Source organism: Cataglyphis hispanica, chromosome 14, assembly GCF_021464435.1.
Source record: "Cataglyphis hispanica isolate Lineage 1 chromosome 14, ULB_Chis1_1.0, whole genome shotgun sequence".
Lineage (NCBI taxonomy): Eukaryota > Metazoa > Arthropoda > Insecta > Hymenoptera > Formicidae > Cataglyphis > Cataglyphis hispanica.
In genome coordinates, this window is record NC_065967.1 from 3,237,733 (window position 1) to 3,259,342 (window position 21,610).

The 21,610-nt window shown below is 33.5% G+C and overlaps 1 protein-coding gene across 5 annotated transcripts in view; it reads right to left on the reverse strand.

Moving 5' to 3' along the window:
* The window catches only part of LOC126854674 (protein sickie), a 146,621-nt gene that overhangs the window by 56,758 nt on the left and 68,253 nt on the right, over positions 1-21,610 (reverse strand). For all 5 annotated transcript variants that reach the window (XM_050601612.1, XM_050601610.1, XM_050601611.1 and 2 more), the window contains one exon: positions 10,337-10,500. In XM_050601612.1, the coding sequence (XP_050457569.1) occupies positions 10,337-10,500 (164 nt within the window). The remainder of the gene's footprint in view (positions 1-10,336; positions 10,501-21,610) is intronic.

Here is a 21,610-nt window from a genome sequence, read left to right on the forward strand (position 1 = left end):
GCAAATAAAAATTCACTCTACTAGAAGTACGTAAAATCAAAAGACAAGCCGTACAGAAGAAAGATAGAAAGAGTGATTAGATATACGCGGTTTGAATTCAAGTTAGTTTTAGCCCACTTCAAAAAGATCGTTGTCAAAGATTAGAAGAACCCTTAGAAGCTTGCTCGATGATTAAGGCTGGCCTTTTTCGAAGAATCCTCTGCTATTGACTAACTGTCGAATCGATTTGCTCGACGACCGACACGTGTTACATCGCGCCTCGTTAGGCTTCCCAGGCTGATTAGCAGTCGATATATCGCGCAGGGATAGATTCCTTTATCTCGATTAGGAGAGGAAAAGAGAGACGGAAAGAGAAATTAGGCAGAGATTAGATTATGACGATTAGAGAATGGACGCATCGATAAAATGGGAAACGACGTCTGGACTTGAGGGGGTGATGTTCGAGTCTCGATTCGGGATAAGTAATTCGAAATGCAATACGGCGATGCAACATCTGGCTTCTTTTAACGTCTTAAAGTAAGAAAGAGACATAGACAAACTCGCAATCGAATATATTGTAATAACATAAATTTTCTACTATTAAATTAACAGAAATTTATATGCGGACGTTTACAATAAGGAATCGTTTCAATGAAAAATATGATTGGTGGAATCTATTGCTCTCCCCGTATTTTCCTTATAATATAATTCCAAATTAAGGGGAGAAAATAAAGTACGGAAAATAAATGAAGTTTTCTCGTAAACAAGTCGACGCGTTCGCAATAAAATGAATTTAGCATGATGCAAAAAAGAAAGAGACACTTAGCTATAATGCGCGGTCGTTAACAGAGTTAGTGCCTCGTTCTTTTTACTGCGATTGCAAAGTGAGCGTAAAACGGAAGATAGCAAGTATGTCTATGAAGAAACGGGGGAACGAATAGCTCCCCCTTCCCCCTAAGAGATAATATCGCGTTCGTAATTGACGGGAATGGCGATCGAGAGCTCGTTTCAATTTCGACCGTTTCTCGCGGGCTTTTTTCTTTGTGTCTCCTTACGCACGTGCGTCGAATTAGCGCAGGGGCTGTTCCGCTCCCCCTTCTTCCCCTACATTCGCGGATCCCCACAGGCGTCCCGTGGGATCGACCTAAGTCCCAAACAGGCTGTGACTCACACAAACCACACACAAACTGTACAAAGCCTCTTTTCCTTTTGCTTGTCAATCTGGCATCCTCCTACCCTTCAGCGACTTTAACTCCGATAAGATCGAAATATACAAAAGATTATTGTAAAATCTAAAGAAAATTAAAAGTGTCGGTCAAATTTAATTAACTGATCCATAATATCATTACTATATTAATAATTTCACTTCTTTCTCTTACTTGAAAGTTGATCTTTGAGTTAGCTAATCTATTAATTTTAAAGCTAGATAATATTTCTGAGATATTATATAAAAGTATTTTTCCTTATTTCCCTTTCATTTCCTATCTATGCAAATTCTTATGATGAAAAATAAACGAAGTATTTCGCGTTGAAGTCTTCCTCGTACAAGCGCCCGCTTATGTTAGCACAATAATAAAGCGAGCAACTAATCTCATTGCGCTTGAAGAAAAGCGGATGAGACATCTCTCTCTCTCTCTCTTTCTCTACTTTCACAATGGGGACTAATGAAAAATAATGAAATTGCAAAACGTGATGGACGTCAGCACAGGTGGGGATACGCGAGCGTAACGGTGCGTCGGATAATGATGAGACGCGATGATAAACGATGATGATCCCGAGATCTGTAAGATATAATGCAGCGCATGTGCTGAACTCACTTGTCCGTTCCACCGATCCTGTCTTTCTTTCTCCCCCTGGCGATCGAGCCAGGTGCATCGAATGTACCTCAAAGAGATTCGCCATTTACTATACGATAACAGAATCACCTGTCGCTTCACGCTAGTCTTGATTGATTCCGTCTGATGAGGCCCTTATGCATTTGGTAGAGATTAATAAAAAATATTGTATCTAGTTGATTGCACCCTGATTTATTTCATTATTTTTTTCTTTATAATTGTTATTATTTAAAAAAATGAATTTGTTTGATTTACATTTTATTTAAAATCGAGATGTGGGTAACTTTTTATTTCATGTAAATAATCAAATTAATTTAATTTCATACAAACATATTAAATAAATACTTTGAATTAATTTAATTATTTACATCTATTTAATTATCCATAGTTGTATATTCCTATTACAAAGTATACTACAAAGTGTATGTCTTCAAGTGAAAAATTTATATTAGTTGGTTTATGAATAAAATGTGTGCCTTCTTCTAGTCCCGACTTAAGGGAAGCTTGATAATGGCCGACGATCAGAGAATTGATTGCTACGACAATGCAGGGATGCGTAGGGTGAAACAAGATGGAGTTAATGTCAGTAACAGCTGTCGGTACCCGCGGAACAAATAAGCAAGAGCGCTTCTCTTGAAGGATGCTGTTCCATCTTTAAATCGAATGCCTCGCGTGCCGACGTGTCGGCCACTCGCAAGAAACATATTTTTTATACAAGAACAGAAGAGACAAAATTACATTACAATCGCGATCAGAAATAGGGAAATAGATTTATAGAAAGATAGATTATAGAAAATATAAATAATATAGTAAAAATGGCAAATAATTTTGGATAAATTGCAAAAATGTCTTATTGAAAATGTCGTTATTCAAAAAATTGGAAAAACTAAAGAAATATTAAATAAAGATCTTTTAATTTTAATTTAATAAATTTACAAATCAAATATTTTGACAGCTAATATTTAGAGAAATTTGAAATAATTTGAAATAATTTAAATTTCTTATATCCGGAAAAAATAGATTCTGTAAAAAAAAAAAGGAACATTGTATACAATATTCTTTTATAAAAATATAGTCATCTTGTGTTAGTTTTGAATCTCCATTATATTAGTAGAAGAAAAGGAATATCCGGTCTTTGTGGTCTTTGGCAAGGAAGTTTGGCGAACCACGTGGTGCATTGAAATTGCGAGTGAATGAATGTTTTGCACATTCGTGTCTCTTAAAAAAAAGAAATAAAAGAAAAGATATTCTTCTCTCAAGCAAGAAAAAAATATGTTTCATCTCAGCTTCAAGTTATTTGTCGTCGCGGACTTTTGATAAACAACGTTCACGAACCTACCGAGTAAAAGTTGAGAAGATCGATGGGAATGAGAGCAAAGATCGAGAGTTCCCCGAGAGAGAACGACGGAAAAGAATTAGAAACCGACAAAGAAGATCGATCGGAAAAAGCATGAAAGCGAACTCAAAGCCGTCTTTTTACATCGGCAATTTCGTCTTTAATCAATTGCAGTGAAGATGCTTCGAACGGCTGTGCTTTGACCATAGCAAAAAATCTATAAAGGATTTAGAGATTCTTTGAATTCGATTGAAAGATAGCATTCGATCAATCGATTTACGTTGTAGCGCATTATGAGATTGAGAGCTTTAAATATTGACAATCTAGTCTGTAATATGATTATTTATAATCGTGTATATATATACGATTATATTAATATATTATCAAAAAATAGAAAAAAAACTTTAAAAAATACCTAAACACATACATCGAAGAAAATGCTTGCAATATTGCTATGTAACATTTTTCAAACGCACGGCTGTACAAAATAAACGCAGCAAGAATCGCGTTTTTTTTTTCCTGGTCACAAAGAGGCGCTCATCAGTAGAATAGCGTGCCATCGTCGATAATTTTTCCTGCGCGGAACGAACGAACACCCTGCCGTGTCAGTCGGTTGTCTCATTTTGCAGCAAGCTTTGGCGCAAATTGCAATCTCCCCTTTTTCTAGATTCCCTTATTTGTCCTGTCTGCCTTGCCTCTCTTTCTCTGCTTCCCGCCTGCCGATTGCAGGATCCTCGTCCTCTTTTCAGGATCCTCTTTCCGAGTTCTCTGTCACATACACGTATCGCGTCCTTTTCAGGATATCTCGAGACGCGCGCGCAGGTGTAACGTCAATAAAAATGACAAAAAATGAACAAATACTGTGCAAATGCACTCATCCAGGGTATTCTCTCTTTGGGAGTTCTCGTTTTCAACGCGAGACTTTATTATATGTAAGAGGAAATGTGCCTGCGTTAATGATATCTATAGACGGCGAAAAAAATACATAATGGAAGATGCAAAATATATACGTATCATGATTCTATAAAACAAATGAAGAACGTACGAAAATTATGCATTATAATGGAAGATAATATGTAAATTCAAAATTATAAGAAAGAGAGCTTAAAAATAGTGATAAAGAAAAAAAATAGAGAAATGAAAAAAGCAACTGAGAAGCATGAAACTAATTAGTACTATTTAAATAATAAAGTGTTAAATTAAAAATTTTTTTAAATGTGTTCTAAATAATGCAATTTATCATATTATTTAATATTAAAAAAATTTTTGACAATATAATAAATGATAATAAGCTTCTTATAAAAATTAATTGAAAGATTAATTTAAAAACCTGTTTCTGGGATTTAAAAATATTCAAAACATTCTTTTTTAATAAATACTTATGAGCCATTCTTTTTTTGATATATCAAAAAAGATATTACTAAAAGAACGAAAAAAATTGTAAGTTGCATAGGAAAGAGTTAAAAGTTGCAAGAGCTAAGTCTGAGTGCAGAAAGATGCAAGTTCAGAGAGTGTTGTAAAAGAGGAAAAACGGTCGGTGACAGTTGAAAATTGTTAGAGGGTAGAAAATATCGCGTAGATGGCATACAAAGGACGAGTTTTTCAACCCTCGGAACAAAGCGGATTCCACTCTCGCTTTTTGAATGATAAGGGGTAAGATGCCTGGCAAGAGTGGAAATACCCCACACGCAAACGTGTCAATGTCTAAATAACGCACAGATTTACAAACGCATCTGTTCTTGCTTGTCAGGTTTCAGGAAAAAGTTGAGAAAATTTAACAATATCTTTAACTAAATATAACAGATTGTTAAATTTTCTCACTTTTTATATATATATCTTTCCGAGAGATCGAAGGTCTTGCAAAGAAGAAACGCCGCTTGTGTGCTAATAATAAATGCGAATTATTTATATCTTTCAATCATTCTCCTCGAGCCATGTCGATGATGCACATAATTCCTGGTAAAATGCTGCCGATCGCGTTGCACTTTTTCCACGTAGCATTTTCCTCTTTTTCTATGTCACTATCGTTCGCTTGCAACATCCTCCGCCTTTCTCTGTTTCAGATAAGTATAGCGAGTTCAAGGGAGACCGATTCTCGAAACCAGTACCAAACTGGTATCTAAACGTATGTGTAGAATGATATTTTTAACTAGTACGAAGCTGAAGGAAAGCGAAAGAAAGAGGAAGATTTAAGAGTTCCTGAATGTCCTCGTTCAGCGGTGCCCAAACCGATATTTTGGTTGCATTCAAAATTAGTAAGAATTTATCACAATATCTGAAGAAAATAAGATATAAATAAAATAAAATAAAAATAAAAAGATATAAGACAAACATAAAAATTATAAATAAAAAGTAAAAACAGATAATGAGAGAGAGAGTGTGCATATAAATATATAAAAAAATACAAATTCAGTAGTTTATGTTATTCGGTCAGATAGAAACTTTAATTCTTGTTTCATGAAAAGTAAATATTAATAAATATAATCAATGTATGATATACAAATTATTGTATATTTCTAAAATTTTTATAGGAAATTTTTATATAGCAATATATATAATTAGATAGTATAATAGAATAAAAATTCCTGTCCTCCTATAATAAATACTATATAAATAAATTATGCTAAAATAAAAATTTCAAATATTTAATAATAAAAAAAAATATTTAAAATTGTTATGTGATATATTTGATTAGATCACATATAAAAAAATAGCATTTCAAAAAATTAAAAAAAGATTAGTTACTAATAATTGTAAATAATCCATTTTTAAGTATTCTGCATCATTTGAATTTTTTTTAATTAAAATTTTTGCTGCTAGCTAAAAATTTCACTTTTTGAACTTTAAAAGCTCTAATTCAAAAGGGATTTTTTTAGATTTGAGGATCTCTGAGGCGCTCGAGTGTTTCGGGGTTAAAGACCGGCTGCAGCAGATCTTACGTATGCTTCGAGACTTCAATTTTCTTTCGTTGTTCTCCCCTTCACCACCCTCTTTCAGTCTCTTCCCTTCAACGCCGATCTTTTCGCGCTTTCTCTTTCTCTCAGAAGCATCTCTTTTTCTTTTTCTTGTACACGCGCACGCCCGCGAAACGAAAGACAGTTTATAACGGAGCTGACGAATGGTCGAAACCGTTCTTCGGTTCCTCTTTTCTTTCTCTTTTTTTTTTTTATTCTCTTTTTCTATTTGCTTTTACTTGTCTCTTTAGAAGATTCTTGTAGGATTACTGGGCTTAAGGTCATTTCACAACGTATATATACATCTCGAATTAAATCTCGCTCACGAAAGAAATTCAACAAATTGCATAAATTGCACAAATCTTGTAATTTCCGCATTATAATAAATATTCACAATAAAAAAAATATCAAAAATATTACTTATAAAAATTTTCCGATTTTATAAATATGTAAAAACATAAAATAATAATACTTTTTAATAAAATAATTTTTCTTAATTCAAAATTTAAAAAAAGCTTAGAGTTAATACGTATAATTTTGATTACTTCCATTTACAGTCAATAGATAGCATCCTTTAATTACATCTTTTAGCACAACGGGACTCTCTTTCCCTTATTCCGGAAATCTCTTCGGGAAGTTGCACGGCGGGATCATGGGGATTGAGTTAAGCTCGAAGCAAAGAGAGGAACAGAGAGAGGGAGAGAAATCAATATGTTCGTACACGAGTGGCAGGCATAATTTTACATAAAGCTTGTCTAATTGAAAGACACGTTGTTCTATAGTAACTAATAATATGATGAACGCGCATTAACCAATCAATCGCTTTAATCATATATCGCATAAACAGCTATGTTTATAAAGTTTCACGCGCATTCATAAATAATATAAACTCAATAATATCAACGTATTATAAAAATATATAAAAATGCAAATATATTTAAAAATAAATATCCAAAAGTTAATGTGTGTGAGATATCTCTTTGCTGCTAAAATAATTTGTAATAATTTATATATACATTACACAAATTAAAAAATAATTTATATATAAGATATGATGAAAATAATACAAGAAACCTCTTTTGTGAATGTGATATCACCACGTAAACATACCATAGTAACGAGATCTAACAATGAGAGATAGAAATTTATGCAATATATTTCATAATTAACTTTATATTAATTTAACTAACTTCAATTAATTTTTAACTAACTTCAATTAATTTAAATAACTTCAATTAAATTCATAATTAAAATTAATTAAACCAATATCTCTGATAAATAAAAATATCGATTAAATCTGTAGAAAAGATCTGTAGAAAAGATTTGTAGATCTTTCGAGAAATTCCATAAATATTTTTTCAATCCATTTGTAGATATATGTCATCGAGAGGAAAATAGCCATGTAAATCAAGACCCTGACCTAGACGCCTAGACAAGTTTGTCGTCTAAACTGTCAACTGTGGTAATGCTATGAGCAGCAAATAGCCAGAAAAAAAGACCATCCTAAACTCCTATAATATCGTAAACCATGACGAGAGATGAGCCCTCTTTCGTTTATGCGTGCGCGCATATGCATTATGGCCGACCGGCTAGTTTGTGCACGACGTGAAAATCTATTTCGAACGAAGGAGAAACGCATTCTGTATCCAGACATACGAACACGCGCGTTTTGATACCATCACGATATATAGAGTGACGAGATAGAGAAAAAGAGAAAGAGAGAGAGAGAAGGAGAGAGAAAGTACCGAGCATCCCCCTGTACAGGCGCTCATCAACGGTGCTCAACCGTGTAAATAAGCGATAAGAGAACAGATTCTGCCCTTCGCTCGGAAAGCTTACAAAATAGTGAAAAAAAAAGAACAAATATAGTAATATAAACAAATAATATTGAAACTTATATAAATAAATAAATAAAATAATAAATTATTTTAAAAAATGATGAAAAAGATAAAAAAGAAAAATCCTGAATTTCAATAATTATTATCATCACAATCATTATCATAAAAATTTTCTCCTTTTTCTCTTGTATACAAAAAATATTTTCTTCGCAAGTTTATTAACATAGATATAAATAATAAATTTATAAAGAAAAATTTTTTATTATACCTTCAAATTCTCAAAAGAAAAATTTCATGCATGATAATACACATTGATACGAATAAAACAACCACACCGGAGAGCGATTTATAATCTCGTTCTCGTTGATTACTAGTAATGGCGGGCACGAGCCGTGTGAGATCTCTTAAGAAAAAAAAATTGCATGGCGACAAGGACCGGTTAGTATTTGCATTTTTCGAGACGGCTGCAAGGCAATCGAGCGAGAGAGCCGACTGGATTGTCGAAAGCGGAGAGAAAGACTCGTGTGTATGTGCATTTTATCGTTCTCTCGAAAAGACCGGTCTTCTCTCCTTCACTTTCTTTTTTCGCCCTGCAATATCCCGCGGGAAGACTCAAAGTTGAGCGCCTCTGTAAATCGGGTGCCGGAGCACATCTGGCTCGAGGAAACTCGGGAGTTGAGAGTAAAATATAAACTATATGGGGTGCCACATCATCTCGCAGGGGCGGAGAACACTCCCTCGGGTTTCCACTACCTCTACCCTATCCCCTTCGTACGTAATATCGCCATACGTATGCACAGTGCGTACGCAATAGAGAGGATAGATGAATGTACACGTATGCGAGAAAATGAGAGAGAAAGAGAAAGAGAGGAATGTGAAGAGAGACAAGAAGATTATTTATCGTTTCGAAGAAAATAAATGCAGTTAAATAAGATAGATATGAAAGAATTATGACAAGAGTAAATATAGATTTCAGAAAAGAACGCTGAGAAATGAGAGTCGATGAATTATTAAATTTATCTTATAATATATATAACTCAGTTTGACAATAAAATTATTGTAGATATTATTTCACATCACAATCATTTTTCCCTATACTAGTCACAATAATTATTCATACGAAATTAAGAGAAAGTAACTAGAGAATGAAAACAAGTTAAAATAAAAATTGAAAACAAATATATTCCAGGAAGGCATGCACGAACATGTACACAAACATCATGTGTACATACAAAAGGAATAAATGAGAGGTGAATGCCTATGTGAGAGCGTGATAGATACGATCATACAAGCCACCGTATATATTCCGCGGAGACGGGAGAGCTCCATGGAGACTAGTTCCCATAGCAGTCCAGGATCTCCCGCGACTGTCAGAAATGCGCAAAGGGTTGCTAAAAGCCATTCACGAGGCTAATGGCTAATGGAGTGTTTTTAATGCGGGTGTTCGTCGGGTGTCCTTTCATCCTTCTTTGTATCTCGCGAAAGAAACGCGATTTGAAATAAAACACATAGTTTAATTGTTTCAAGCAAAGAAAATTTTCCCATAATTTTGCATATTTTCGTAATCATCGATCCAGTATTTGAATTCACATTTATCTCAAATTAATAGTCGCTTCGTTTCCGATTAATCTTCTCAAAACCTCTCTTCCCTTTTAAAGTATTGAGAAACTTATATAAAAAAAAAATGAGAAATTCGGATTTTCTATCAATAAATAAAGGAATTAAATTTAAAAGAATTATTTTTTTTTACTTATTCTAATAAATAAGAAGTGGCAGCGTTAATATTTTTTCTTGAAATTATGTCAATGATTATCAATAATTCAGAGAAATCGCAGGACTTATGGTGTACCCCATATACACTCATACGTAAAGTTGTTGATAACGATCGGCGCAATAAAATTCCGGCGGCGATATTACGGGTGAGTTGTTAAAAAAATAATGGAAACCGGCTGGCTAAACCGGCCGCGGAAAGATCGATTTAGCAAAAGATATTGCTCGCTAATGAATTTTCATTCGCAAAAATGCGAGGCGCGCAGACGCTGTCATGATCGTACCGCAAAACAAATAAATTTTGTATGCTTGCCGTAGAGATGTCATGTTTTTCGTATGCCCTCTCAAAAAAGTTTCCAAAATATTTTCGAGATCCCTAAAGACCTTCTGCTACGTATAATTAACTTTTAATCGAAATAATATCTAAAATACTTGTTAATTATCAAATAAATTATTTAAAAATTTTTTGAATTAAAAATTAATATAAAAAAATCACGATATAATTATTATATTATAGCAAATATTTTATCGCAATAAAAGTAAAGCTTTTAGGTTGGCTTGCCAAGCACGGCGAGGAAAATTTATATCAAAGGAAAGTGAGAAAGGTGGGTTGATGAAACTTACCAAGTTGCGATTGATGCGTCGGTGTCGGAGCCGGTCTGACTTTATCTGGGGGGCATCTCCTGGTGGCAGCGACAGTCGCGGGCAGAGGTATGCTTGTACCACCCCCTGGACCTCCCCCAGCACCACCAACCCCCGACGACTGCTTGTTGTAAGGCGACGGTAGTCTGAAATGAAAAGAAAATTTAATTCCTGTTAATTCGTTCGAATATTTTTTTCACGTATCCTCGATTAAAAAAAAAGTTTTATAAAAAATAAATAAATATATTTTTATTTCCTTGAACGTTCATTTATGTTCTACTGTGTTATTAAGAAAAATAATTATATCATTGCAAAATAAAAAGATAAAAAATAATTAATATGTGATAATAATGCGATGGAACTTTGGTTCAATAATCATTAATTTAAATCATCAAATTTCTTATACAACAATAGCACACCTTCCGTTGTATGATACTTTCTATTAGATTTTGATTAGATATTGTATAAATATTTTTGTATAATTTTCTGCATTATAACTATATATAAACTTTACATCGTAACTATATATGTCTTTCTTATATATAAAAAAGAATATGATAACGTATAAAAAAAATCATCGTATGACAAATCGTCATATAATATACGATAAGTTTGATTGTGTACATTGTATACAGAATATCTTCTTAAAGTCAGTAATTAATAACTTAATTTAGTCCACAGCAAAGGCGTAAATCAACGTTTAAATACGTCATTAAGTTGCTTTCAACTAGTAGCTTTTCGACATATGCAAATGCATATAATCCGCTATATATCGCTCTGTACACACTTGTGCTCGAATTACCGAGTACCGTCTATAAACCTCGCAAATATAACTGGCTTGGCAGAGAAACGGTCTTTGACTCGTACCCGTATCTGCGCGTTTAACGCTAAACGCGGCTATCCGATATCCACATCTCGCGTAAATCATCGCGCTATGTCCTAAATTTATCCGCTATTTCGTCGCAACAGAAATAATTGCAGTTGTCAATCGACTCTAGTGTCCACGAAACACTAAATGCAACTATCGGATGTGACGAAAAATTAATTCCTCTAAATCGCATATCGCAACTTTTTGATTTTTTACCTTTTAATTGCAAATTTAATTATTTTTGACAAACGGTAAATTAGATCTCCATTGTCTAATTAATTAACGTTGGAAATTTGTACTACTAAATAATGCTAAATATGTACAAACATTAATATAATTATATAAAATACTGTTATTCTTGAAAGACAAGATAATTCTTTAAATTAGTATATATTTTAGCAATGTAAAATTTAAATTCACATTTTGTAAGCTGCGTCAAGAATGAATCGGTTCGTTCTCTGATTTATATACTGGGATTGCGCATCCATTTGCATTGTACGCACACCCACATGCAGCTGGTGCAGCCCGACCCGCGGGACACACCTCGTGGCGTTCTTTTCTTCTGCAAGAGGCTGCGAGAGATGCGATCCTTCGCCCGTCATGCAGAGAGACGACACAATAATGCTCGAGGAAGGCACAATGCAAGCGAGATATACGAGATATTAAATTATGCGGCGATGCAATGCATATTGGGGAGATGCATAAAGCTGTTTTATAAATTTCCATTTCGTTTGTGACGGTATGATGAGTACAAGATGAATTGCAAGATTTGCATCAAATGTTCATGAAAAATATTGCTTAACAATTTTCTAATTAAATTTTTTTTTCGTCTTCATGTGATTGTGATTGAAATAAATGATTGAATCGATTAAGATCTGCTTTAATAAATTATATATAAAATTAATTTGCAATATTTCAAAGAAAGTTATAAATTAATATTGATATAGATTTTTTATATTAATATGTAAACAATAAAAATTATATTTAAATTGAAGATGGTCCGAAAAAATGAATCATAATGTTCGTTATTAATTGATTGAACTGTAGTTAAATAGAATATGCGCTTTATCTACTGCGCTGATTCTTATTTCTAATTTTTTTTTCTTTTCTTTTTATTACAACGTAAAAAGCCTTCATTTTATAATTAATATATTTTATCAATTTTAAATAACATAATCATACTAATAAAAAACTTTTTCTTTATTTTGCAAATTTCATTTTCTACAACATTATTCCATATACATCTGATCCTTTCTTCGAAGGTGTAACTACGGCCCTGAGGATCGATATATAAAAAATGATCCCCTCGCAGGGGGATGCGCGCACCCCCCAGCGACGTCGAATCGAAGAAAAAGAGAGATGTTTCAATCCGACGAGGATGGTATACGGCGAGTCGCGAATATTTACGAGAGCAATATCGGAAATTAATGCCACGGCCGGGCGCCGCGGCGCGTGTTGCAACTGCCGCCACCGCCGCGACGCGACGCGACGCGACGCGACGTCTTATCCCCGACCCCGACAACGTATTAATATCGCGCTAGATGGGCGTCTCGCGACCACAGACGGCGCCTTTACGACGTCTTTGTTTCTCGGCTTAATTGATAATGATAAGTGTGAGTTATTAATCCTTTAGTGATAATTGGACACTAAACATCTGCTCATAGATCCTTCAGAAACATTCGAGCCAAAAATCGAAATTAATAATTTTATTTTTCTGTGTTTAAAAGTTGTACTATCTTAGAGTAATTGTGTAAATCATTAAATTGTGTAAATCATTAGATATTAACATAATTGAATTGTATTATTAATAACAAAATGGATAAAAATAAATTCTTAAATATCGCAATTTTCACATTATCATCAATCATTATCGCCTTGTTGCGAGTACATTCTGTTTCATGGTAATGTTACGTTATTTATGACGGCGTCGGATTAAATAATTTCTACCGCACGTACTAGCTGCATGTTTGCGTTCCACAAGGAAACGCGAGGGCCATTATTATCGTGACGTCTGATTAATCGCGTTCGATAGTCGCTCGATAAGAGCTTTTATTATAAGAACAAATTGCACGCAAGCGAATTTCTCGATTACATACGCGTATCAATGCAATTTGTTCGACATCGCGCCGTTTCATTAATCGTCGGTGTAATTTATTTGTGGTATTTTCTTGATTCTTTTTCATATAAATGACGTTAATCCCTCCCTCAGTTTTTGATCTAACTAATATATTTTATCATGTCTATCAATGACCGGCGATGCATCACGCGAGATGCACGCTTGCGTCTCGATGTAATCTAGTAATGAGATTACAAATAACAAGGTGACGCAAACACGTCACATATGTTTATGTTGTAATGTTCTTGTGCTCGCCATTCAGTTAATTAACTCGTTTATATGCTATATTTTCTGTAAATAATTTTCGCAAATATCTCTTTTTTATAATTTCTTTAAAAAAAAAAACAAACTTAATATTGTAAGAACTATATTTCGAGATTGTATCCGCGATTCTGTTCTTTCTCTCCCTCTTCCTCTGTGTAAGTAATAAATTAATATTTTTAAAAATCTCTGAGAGAGCTTTGTTTTAATCAAGTTAATATTAGAATAAAAAATTATTAAATCAAAATTTTGGTAATTGATATTTGCCAAAATTATACGAGAAAAGAAATTGAACAGCATGTACGTTTAGACGTAAAAGTGCCATATGTCCATTTAGTTGCAAAATGTGTAAAGAAGGGAGCTCCCTTCGATGCCCGCGGGCAACAAGAGCGCGTGATTAGGTTGGCTGACCAACAACGACGAGATGCATATCAGCTGGGACGACATTCCTTCTAATTGCCAACTGCCGGGATCGGATCGGCTAGTGCAATTTTTCGACGGTTGCCAATTAGAGATCCCGTCGCCGCGATATAAAGAGAATGTTCTTTCTCTCACATTCGTCACTGCGAGATCTCCAAGTCTCGCGAAGGTAAAAGTCAGCTTTTGTTAGAAACCCGAGTAAACATTAACGGTAGTGAGGTTGCTTATTTTTAATCTATTAATTGATAATAATATAAATTTATATAAATGTATTTTATTGTATACAAAGATAAAAGATATAATTTATATAAAATAAAAATTTAATTTCTACGAGATTGAATAATTTTTGTCAAAGCAAAAATTTAAATTATTAAATTTTAATAATTTCTTTATTTAACATTTTTTTATTTATTATTATTTCTAAATAAACACGATTAATTATTAAATTTAATTTTTAAAAATTTCAGATTTTGACATTTCAGTGAAAAGCATATAGGGAGCTACGAACTTAAAAAATATTTCAATGCTATCGCTGTTCTGGCTATGATGCATCTCGAAACTATGCATCGATGCATTTAAAAATGTATTTTCAGGCAAAGCACGGTTCAGGTAAAACCGCGATAAATAAAACTGATTATAGAACCTGTCTGTTAACTCTTATCTGTCCTGAGTACCGAAACTGCACGGACGTTGACACAAAGTCAAATAGAAACTCCGACATAAGTTAGACAAGTAGATAAGAGAAACTTCCTTCATTTAAATGTCCAGAAAATATTACGCATTTTTTTATATTATCTATTCAAGACTTAAACTTCGAAACTCTTTATTCGCTTCAAAGTGCAAAGATTAATAAGATTTTAACAAGTAATGCATTTATTATTTTACTATTATTTTTTAAATTTTATTGCCACAAATCTTGCTGATTTTGTTATTGTTCGCACTTTCGGCATTATTCGCTCCTATGTATAAATCGTTGCAAATTGACAAAGACGTCGCGGGCGAGTAGACGCCTTAACGAAGACCAAAGAAGAGAGGAGGAATGAGCAAGGTATGTGTACAGAGTCAGAACGAGTCGAATAATTCATTCCGAGTATTAGAAGTAATTGCCGGATCTTATTCAAAGAGAGAGGAAAAGAAAAGAAAAAAAAAAAATGCACCAACACGAAGCAGTGCGATGCTTGTGTTCCAGAGGAGTGCGGGATAAATTTAGAGTCTCGAGAGAAGAAGGACTTAACGGTCGTTTCCAGGAAGAAGCATGATGACGATCAGAACCGTTCTTCCCCGCGAGGCGATATTATTATCGTGATTCTTCGACGACCACCGGTTATCGTCGATACGCACGCAAGGACGTGAATGCATACCGTTACTTATGACCGGTGAGGTGCATCTTCCAGAGGATATTAAATTCTTTAAAATTTTCGAGTGTATTAAAAATGTCTAAAAAGTATCCAAAAAATAAGGAAATTTTTGAAATAACGCAAATTTTCAAAGATATAAAAATAATTTAAAAACACATCTGCAATATGATTATAACAAAAAAGATATTAAATATATGTATATGCGTGAGATACTAATTATTAAGACTATTAATTTTAATTTTGTAGCCAATAGGGCTATATAAAATTATTTTAAAAGCATTTCGTAAAATCAATGTGTTGAAATTTTTTTTTAAATTTACATTTTAAATTGATCAGGAAAAATATTGATTACATTTTTAAATTGTGTTTTTTTTACTTCAAGATAGAGTTTGATCTTGCAGCAATCTTGCTGCATCCGTGACAATCGAAGCATAACGGTATCGTAACCTCTGTCCTGCTTACCACGTTGCATCATCGCCGATGCATTAGGAAATGCATCATTCTAATTAATCGAAGCAGTTTGATTAATCACTTGGCAAGATCACCTTCTTTAAAAGAACACGAGCAATATAAATGCACGGCTGATTGTTCATTCTTTTTTATTAGCACGCATACACATAACTATAGTTAAGTGATGAATAAATTATAGAAAAATTGTTTAAAAATTGTTCAGATACTTTAAGTAATTCGTAAAATTCTTTAGGCTTTTTTTAAACTTTTATATACACAGTTTGATCGAACTACTTGCAAACCTTTTTTAATTTTTTATATAAAATTAATTATTTTAATTTTTTTTTTTAATATTTCGGATGTTTTTTAGACTCTTTTTTTAAAATCATATTGTATTATCTTGATTCGTGTTATCTGAAAATCACTTATAAGTGGCTTGGCTCGGTTTCCGAAATGATTCAATCATTACACGTGAGCGCGATAAGCTCTGTTTATATACTACGGCGAATCCTCCTTTTTCTCTCTCTTGATACGCGCGATTAGTGACACACACGAAACACGACGCACAAATCCGCTCTCGTTCCACTAACGTCAGCGTGTAGGATTTAGCCTGCGAATCGCGCGATCAAAACGTGCTTGCCCGAGGATCTATTTCTGCGGCCATTCACATTGAAAACATTGACTCACTCGTCGACCCGCGGATGTCTTTGAACTCGTTCGCTAAATAAAGAAAGGGAGAAACCAAAAAAAGAAAAATGTTCGAGAAATTAAGTGACGAGGAATTAAAAATTATACAAATAAAATAAAACAATGCATAATGAAACAATACATAAGAAACTATAATAAAGTAAATTTCAATTTTCAATAGATTTGATAAATCATTCGTATGTAAAATTCGACAAAAATATTGTGGCGGTGCAACTATTTGCTACGTTTAAATTTTATGCAAATGAGATTCGAATGGTGTGAACCGGTCCACCCACGAGAATTCTGTCGTCAACGACACAGTATCGCAAACGCCGATTTTTCACTGCAATTTTAAAAATAGACGCGCGGCTGCTCTAACGACTCTGTTAATTATCGACTTTAAAGAGATTTTCGCTTCTTCGCGAATTCTCGTTTTGGGTTAGCTAAGGGTGGTCGAGATCGAGAATGCTTGGAAAAAATGTCGGAGGGGAACTCACCTCCTCCTTCTTTTTTCCTCTTTCTTTCTCTCTATGCGTTGGTGACGAGGAATGAATTTTTTAAACCACTTTAATTAAAGGATCCTATTACTCTCCACATTTCATCGCTGTTAAGTTCCGCCTCTAAAATTTCGTATTTTTTAATTCCCTCGCCATTCATCGCTAATCGCTCTATACCCATAAAAATAATGCCAATGATAAATATTTTTTTTTTAATTAAATATAAAAATTATTATTAACATAATTAATCTATTTTTTATAATTATAAAAGATATTATTTATTATCATATACATATTTAATATTTTGTATTTTTTTCCCTCATTTTTTTATATCTTTGAATTTATATATACATCTTTATATATGTCGTACAATGTATTACATTTTTATCTTCCATGATCCTCATTATTCGATTTGCTGCGATTCCTTTTATGCGAAATAGTGTAATTATGCGACGGAAAAGATTAAGAGAGAGAGAGAGAGAGAGAAAGAAAGAGAGAAAGAAAAAAGTATTAAGAGTCGGCCGCTCACTGCCGATCTATATCGAGAATGGAAAAATGCAAAACCAGATCCTCCGGTCGGTTGCAGCCGATCACTACGAGAACTCGAGAAGACCGGTTAGGGCCTGCATGCCGTTTTACAGGTCGGGAGTCTCCTCGACACCTTCAACCTACGACATGCAATTCGAATTGGCGACCGAGCATTATCGAGCAATGCAAAAAAAAATTTAATAATATATAAGATATAAGTCATAATAGCGCTAGAAAAATAATAGCATTTTACAAGATTTATCTCGATTAATATTGTACTTAATAAATAATTAATAATTAACGAGTGTGTAAGGGTCATCAATTCTAATTTCTAATAATTGTGTATAAACCTATTTATGTAAAAAAAAAAAAAATGTAATTTTCTTGCTCAAATATAATAAAATATTTAAATGCTACGTAATTTTTTTTTTTGACATTTATCATATTTTTTCTTGTTTTATTGTACAAATAAATTTAGAAGTAACTATTCTTATAGGAAACGCAATTCTCCTACTCATGTTTAATTTAAATTAATGTAAGGAAAGTATAATAGAATCTAAATGATTATATTTTCTTGAAGAACTTGCATGCAGTCAGTGACAATATACGTAAGGCGCGATCCAGGAAATCCTAAATATGTATACGGAATAACCGGTTTCGTCAAGACAAGCGAAAGAATAAAGATCAAGATATAGTATAATGTACAAGAACAGAAAGATGTCGGAGCGGAGAATAAATATGAGAATCACACCCACGAGAAACCAATTCACGATGTTAATACAAGAAGCAGGCTCTTATACATTTTATTTTTTTTAATCAATTCCTAGTTAAATAATCGAATAATTAATACTTGTGTTATAATAAAATTATAATAATAAATTAATAATTATGTTAAATTCAATTAAAAGCATATATTATGTTAATCAAAATATTATATTTTTATGTACATAAGAGTAATTAAATGAAAATGTAATTATATTTTCTATCAAAGCGATTTCCAAGAGTTTCGCATTTACAACATATTATCATAAATATGTAATTAAATAATTTAATTTTTTAATTTTTGTCTCTTTTATCTTAATTATTTTATATCGTATCTCGATCCTGCCTTTTGTTTGAGTTAGTTCGGCGAAAATAATGTCGAAATACCTGTGTGTTTCCGGCGAATTCGGCAAGCTTCGTGCCTTCCTGCTGTTGCCACCCCCGCTGCTTCCATTGTTTCCCATGGTGGCCCTATGATTATTTCCTCTTTTTCCTTGACTTTGTCACAGATAATTCTTCAATGATGAAAGCGACCGTTCGTTCGTAAGTTTTTCTTTGCACTTTATATTACATCACCATAATAATATTGTCTTTTTAATTAAAATGACTATTATTTTATCAAATGTATTACAAATCAAGTAAATATATTAATTATATATTCCAAATAAAACAATCTTCTTTTTATATTGTATTCTCTTTAAAGAGCCATGAGTTAGCTTGACAGATTCGATTTTCTCTTTCTCGAGATTTTTATTATTCTTGTTATAATAAAAGTTCTCATAAAATGAGGGAATAAGATAAAATAATTCTTTGAGTTAAGCGATATCGTTTCGATATCGTTTCGTTGATCCTCGTTATCGATCGAATGGTGGGATTTATTGTTTAAATCGAGCAACGTTTTCTATTCGCCAGTTTCTAAACTCTATTTTATCTTGTACTTTTTTATCCGTCTTGTCTACTATACGAATCTTATTTACGCTTCGGGTCGAGATCGCTCTTTTCAATCTTTCGAGCGAAGACAAGATCAATCTGAATGAGAAAAATTCGTGAAAGGGAAATTCAATATGTGGAATGCTTATAAAAGGAAACCTTTTGGCCTCATATCATTTGATGTGTTTGATGCATTTTTCCAATGTCTGTTAAATCTTACTTTTAAAATAAATAATCATATTTAAATAATCAGTTATTGGCAATAAAATATTATCTTTTACACATCAAATTGTTGCATGTGATGGCTTCTTAATTTAGCTTTTTATTGTTTTTACAATAATTATCATTCTACTTCTATTAATATAATAATTTATTTTTATTTCTTTCACACAACAATGCAATAATATTTTTACTCTGCTTTAAATAATCCAAATACACTTTTGCTTCTTTTATCTCATGAATAATGATCTATATCTGTTCATTGAAAAACAAAAGTTTTGTTAAAAGTTTCAAATTCAGCACGTTGCTCCGATTTTCCGGAAATCATTCCGAGAAATCAAAAGCACTCTTCGTGCCTCTTTCTTCTCCTCCTCCCTGAGACGCTGAATAATTCACCTTCAAAATTCATGCATATTTCATCATTTTTGCCTCGTCTTTGATTCCTCGGATCCTCGTTATTGTAACCTTTCCTCAGCAATTCATCGATCCATGAATTTGTGTGTTTTCATTAGAAAAATATTTTCACACTGCAATATTCTTTATCGTGGCATGCAGTTGCAACAAGTTGCACTCCAAGATTGTGATTGTAAAATATAACAAGGATTTTTTTCAAAAATCCTACAAGTCGATGGTAGTGTTTTAATCGACATTTTTATCGTGAATCGATTCGGTTTACTCGACTTACCATTGATCGTAAGACAAAATCCATCACAAGATCTTTAATCAATATTCTTATGAAATACAAAAAAATATTTTCTTGAATATTTCAAGAAATTTTTGACGTTTCGATTGCAGTAGAGATTAAGAGTTACTTTACACAGACTTATTATAGAAAAAGAAATTAATTTTTATTAATTACTCTTCCATTAATACTCACTTCAATTCATCATAATCACATTTATATTCTCACTTTATTTTTTGATATTTTATATAGCAATTAAATTAAGTTTTAAATTTAATTTTTAGCAGCCAGTTTATTGTATTAAAATTATAAATATCAAAATTTAATTAATTTTATATTAATTATCCATATTCAATGTCGGAATATTCTTAAATTATTCGGTTTCGGATTAATCTTTTTTAATTAACTCTCAAATAAATAGGAACGATAATTGAAATCAAATATTTTTTGCGTAGCTCAATCTTTTCACATCAAACACGTTTAAATAAATCCTCGAGCGATCTTCTCACGCGTTCAAACATGATCCATAAATGTATCATCAACTTCCATTTCTTCTCTTTCTATAACATCACTTCCATAAGCGCGATCACTATCGATTCTTCGCGGACCTCGAAGATTAACATTTCATTGTGCTGCGTGCATGATTGATGCAACTCATCGATCATTTTATATTCTCGAAACGAAATGAATCGAAAAAATGACGAGAGAAAACGTGCGAAGAAAAGTCTGAGAAATCGGCTCTCGAGAGCGTCATCGACTTGAGTGACGACGACGCTTCATGGCGACCACGAGCGACCACTACACTCGATCGCGATGGTCATGATGGTGTGGCCATGGTGTGTAGGCATCGTTGATGGTCCGTTTCGAACTGAACCGCCGAGAGGCCCGGCGAGAGAAGAGAGAGCCATTCCCGTTCCCATAGCACGTGGTGCTTTTCTGTCTCTCTCTCTCTCTCTTTATCTCTCTTTCTATCTGCTATCTCCCCCTTTTCGCTTTGGTCCTTCACCCGACCCCTGGTTCTCTCTTTACTCATCGACCTTGTCTGATTCTGAATCTTCGAGCCTTCTGCCATTTCGATCTCGACGATGTCCTCCTGACGATACACGCTGTATCCCTTCATTTCTCTCTCTCTCCTTTGATACTCTCCGTAGACCGGTCCTGTTCCTGTAATCATTCTCTCTCGCCTCCCTGTTCTCGACTCTCTCTCTTTCCTTTACAATCTCATTCTATCTTCATCTCTCTCGATCTCTCGCTCGTTTTAGCTTTCGCAGCCTCTAAAGCCCATTCTCTTCGACCCCTCTTCTCTTCAGCCGTATGCAGTTAACCAATGGCGGGCCCAGTCTTCCCCGAGAGCCGGCCAATGCCGGCGGCGGCTTCGACGGATTTTTAAACCATTTTTATGCTAATGCCTCGACGTGCACGTGCACGCATGATCGTGTGCCACGGACATATTGTGCGTACACTTTAACGAGATGTGC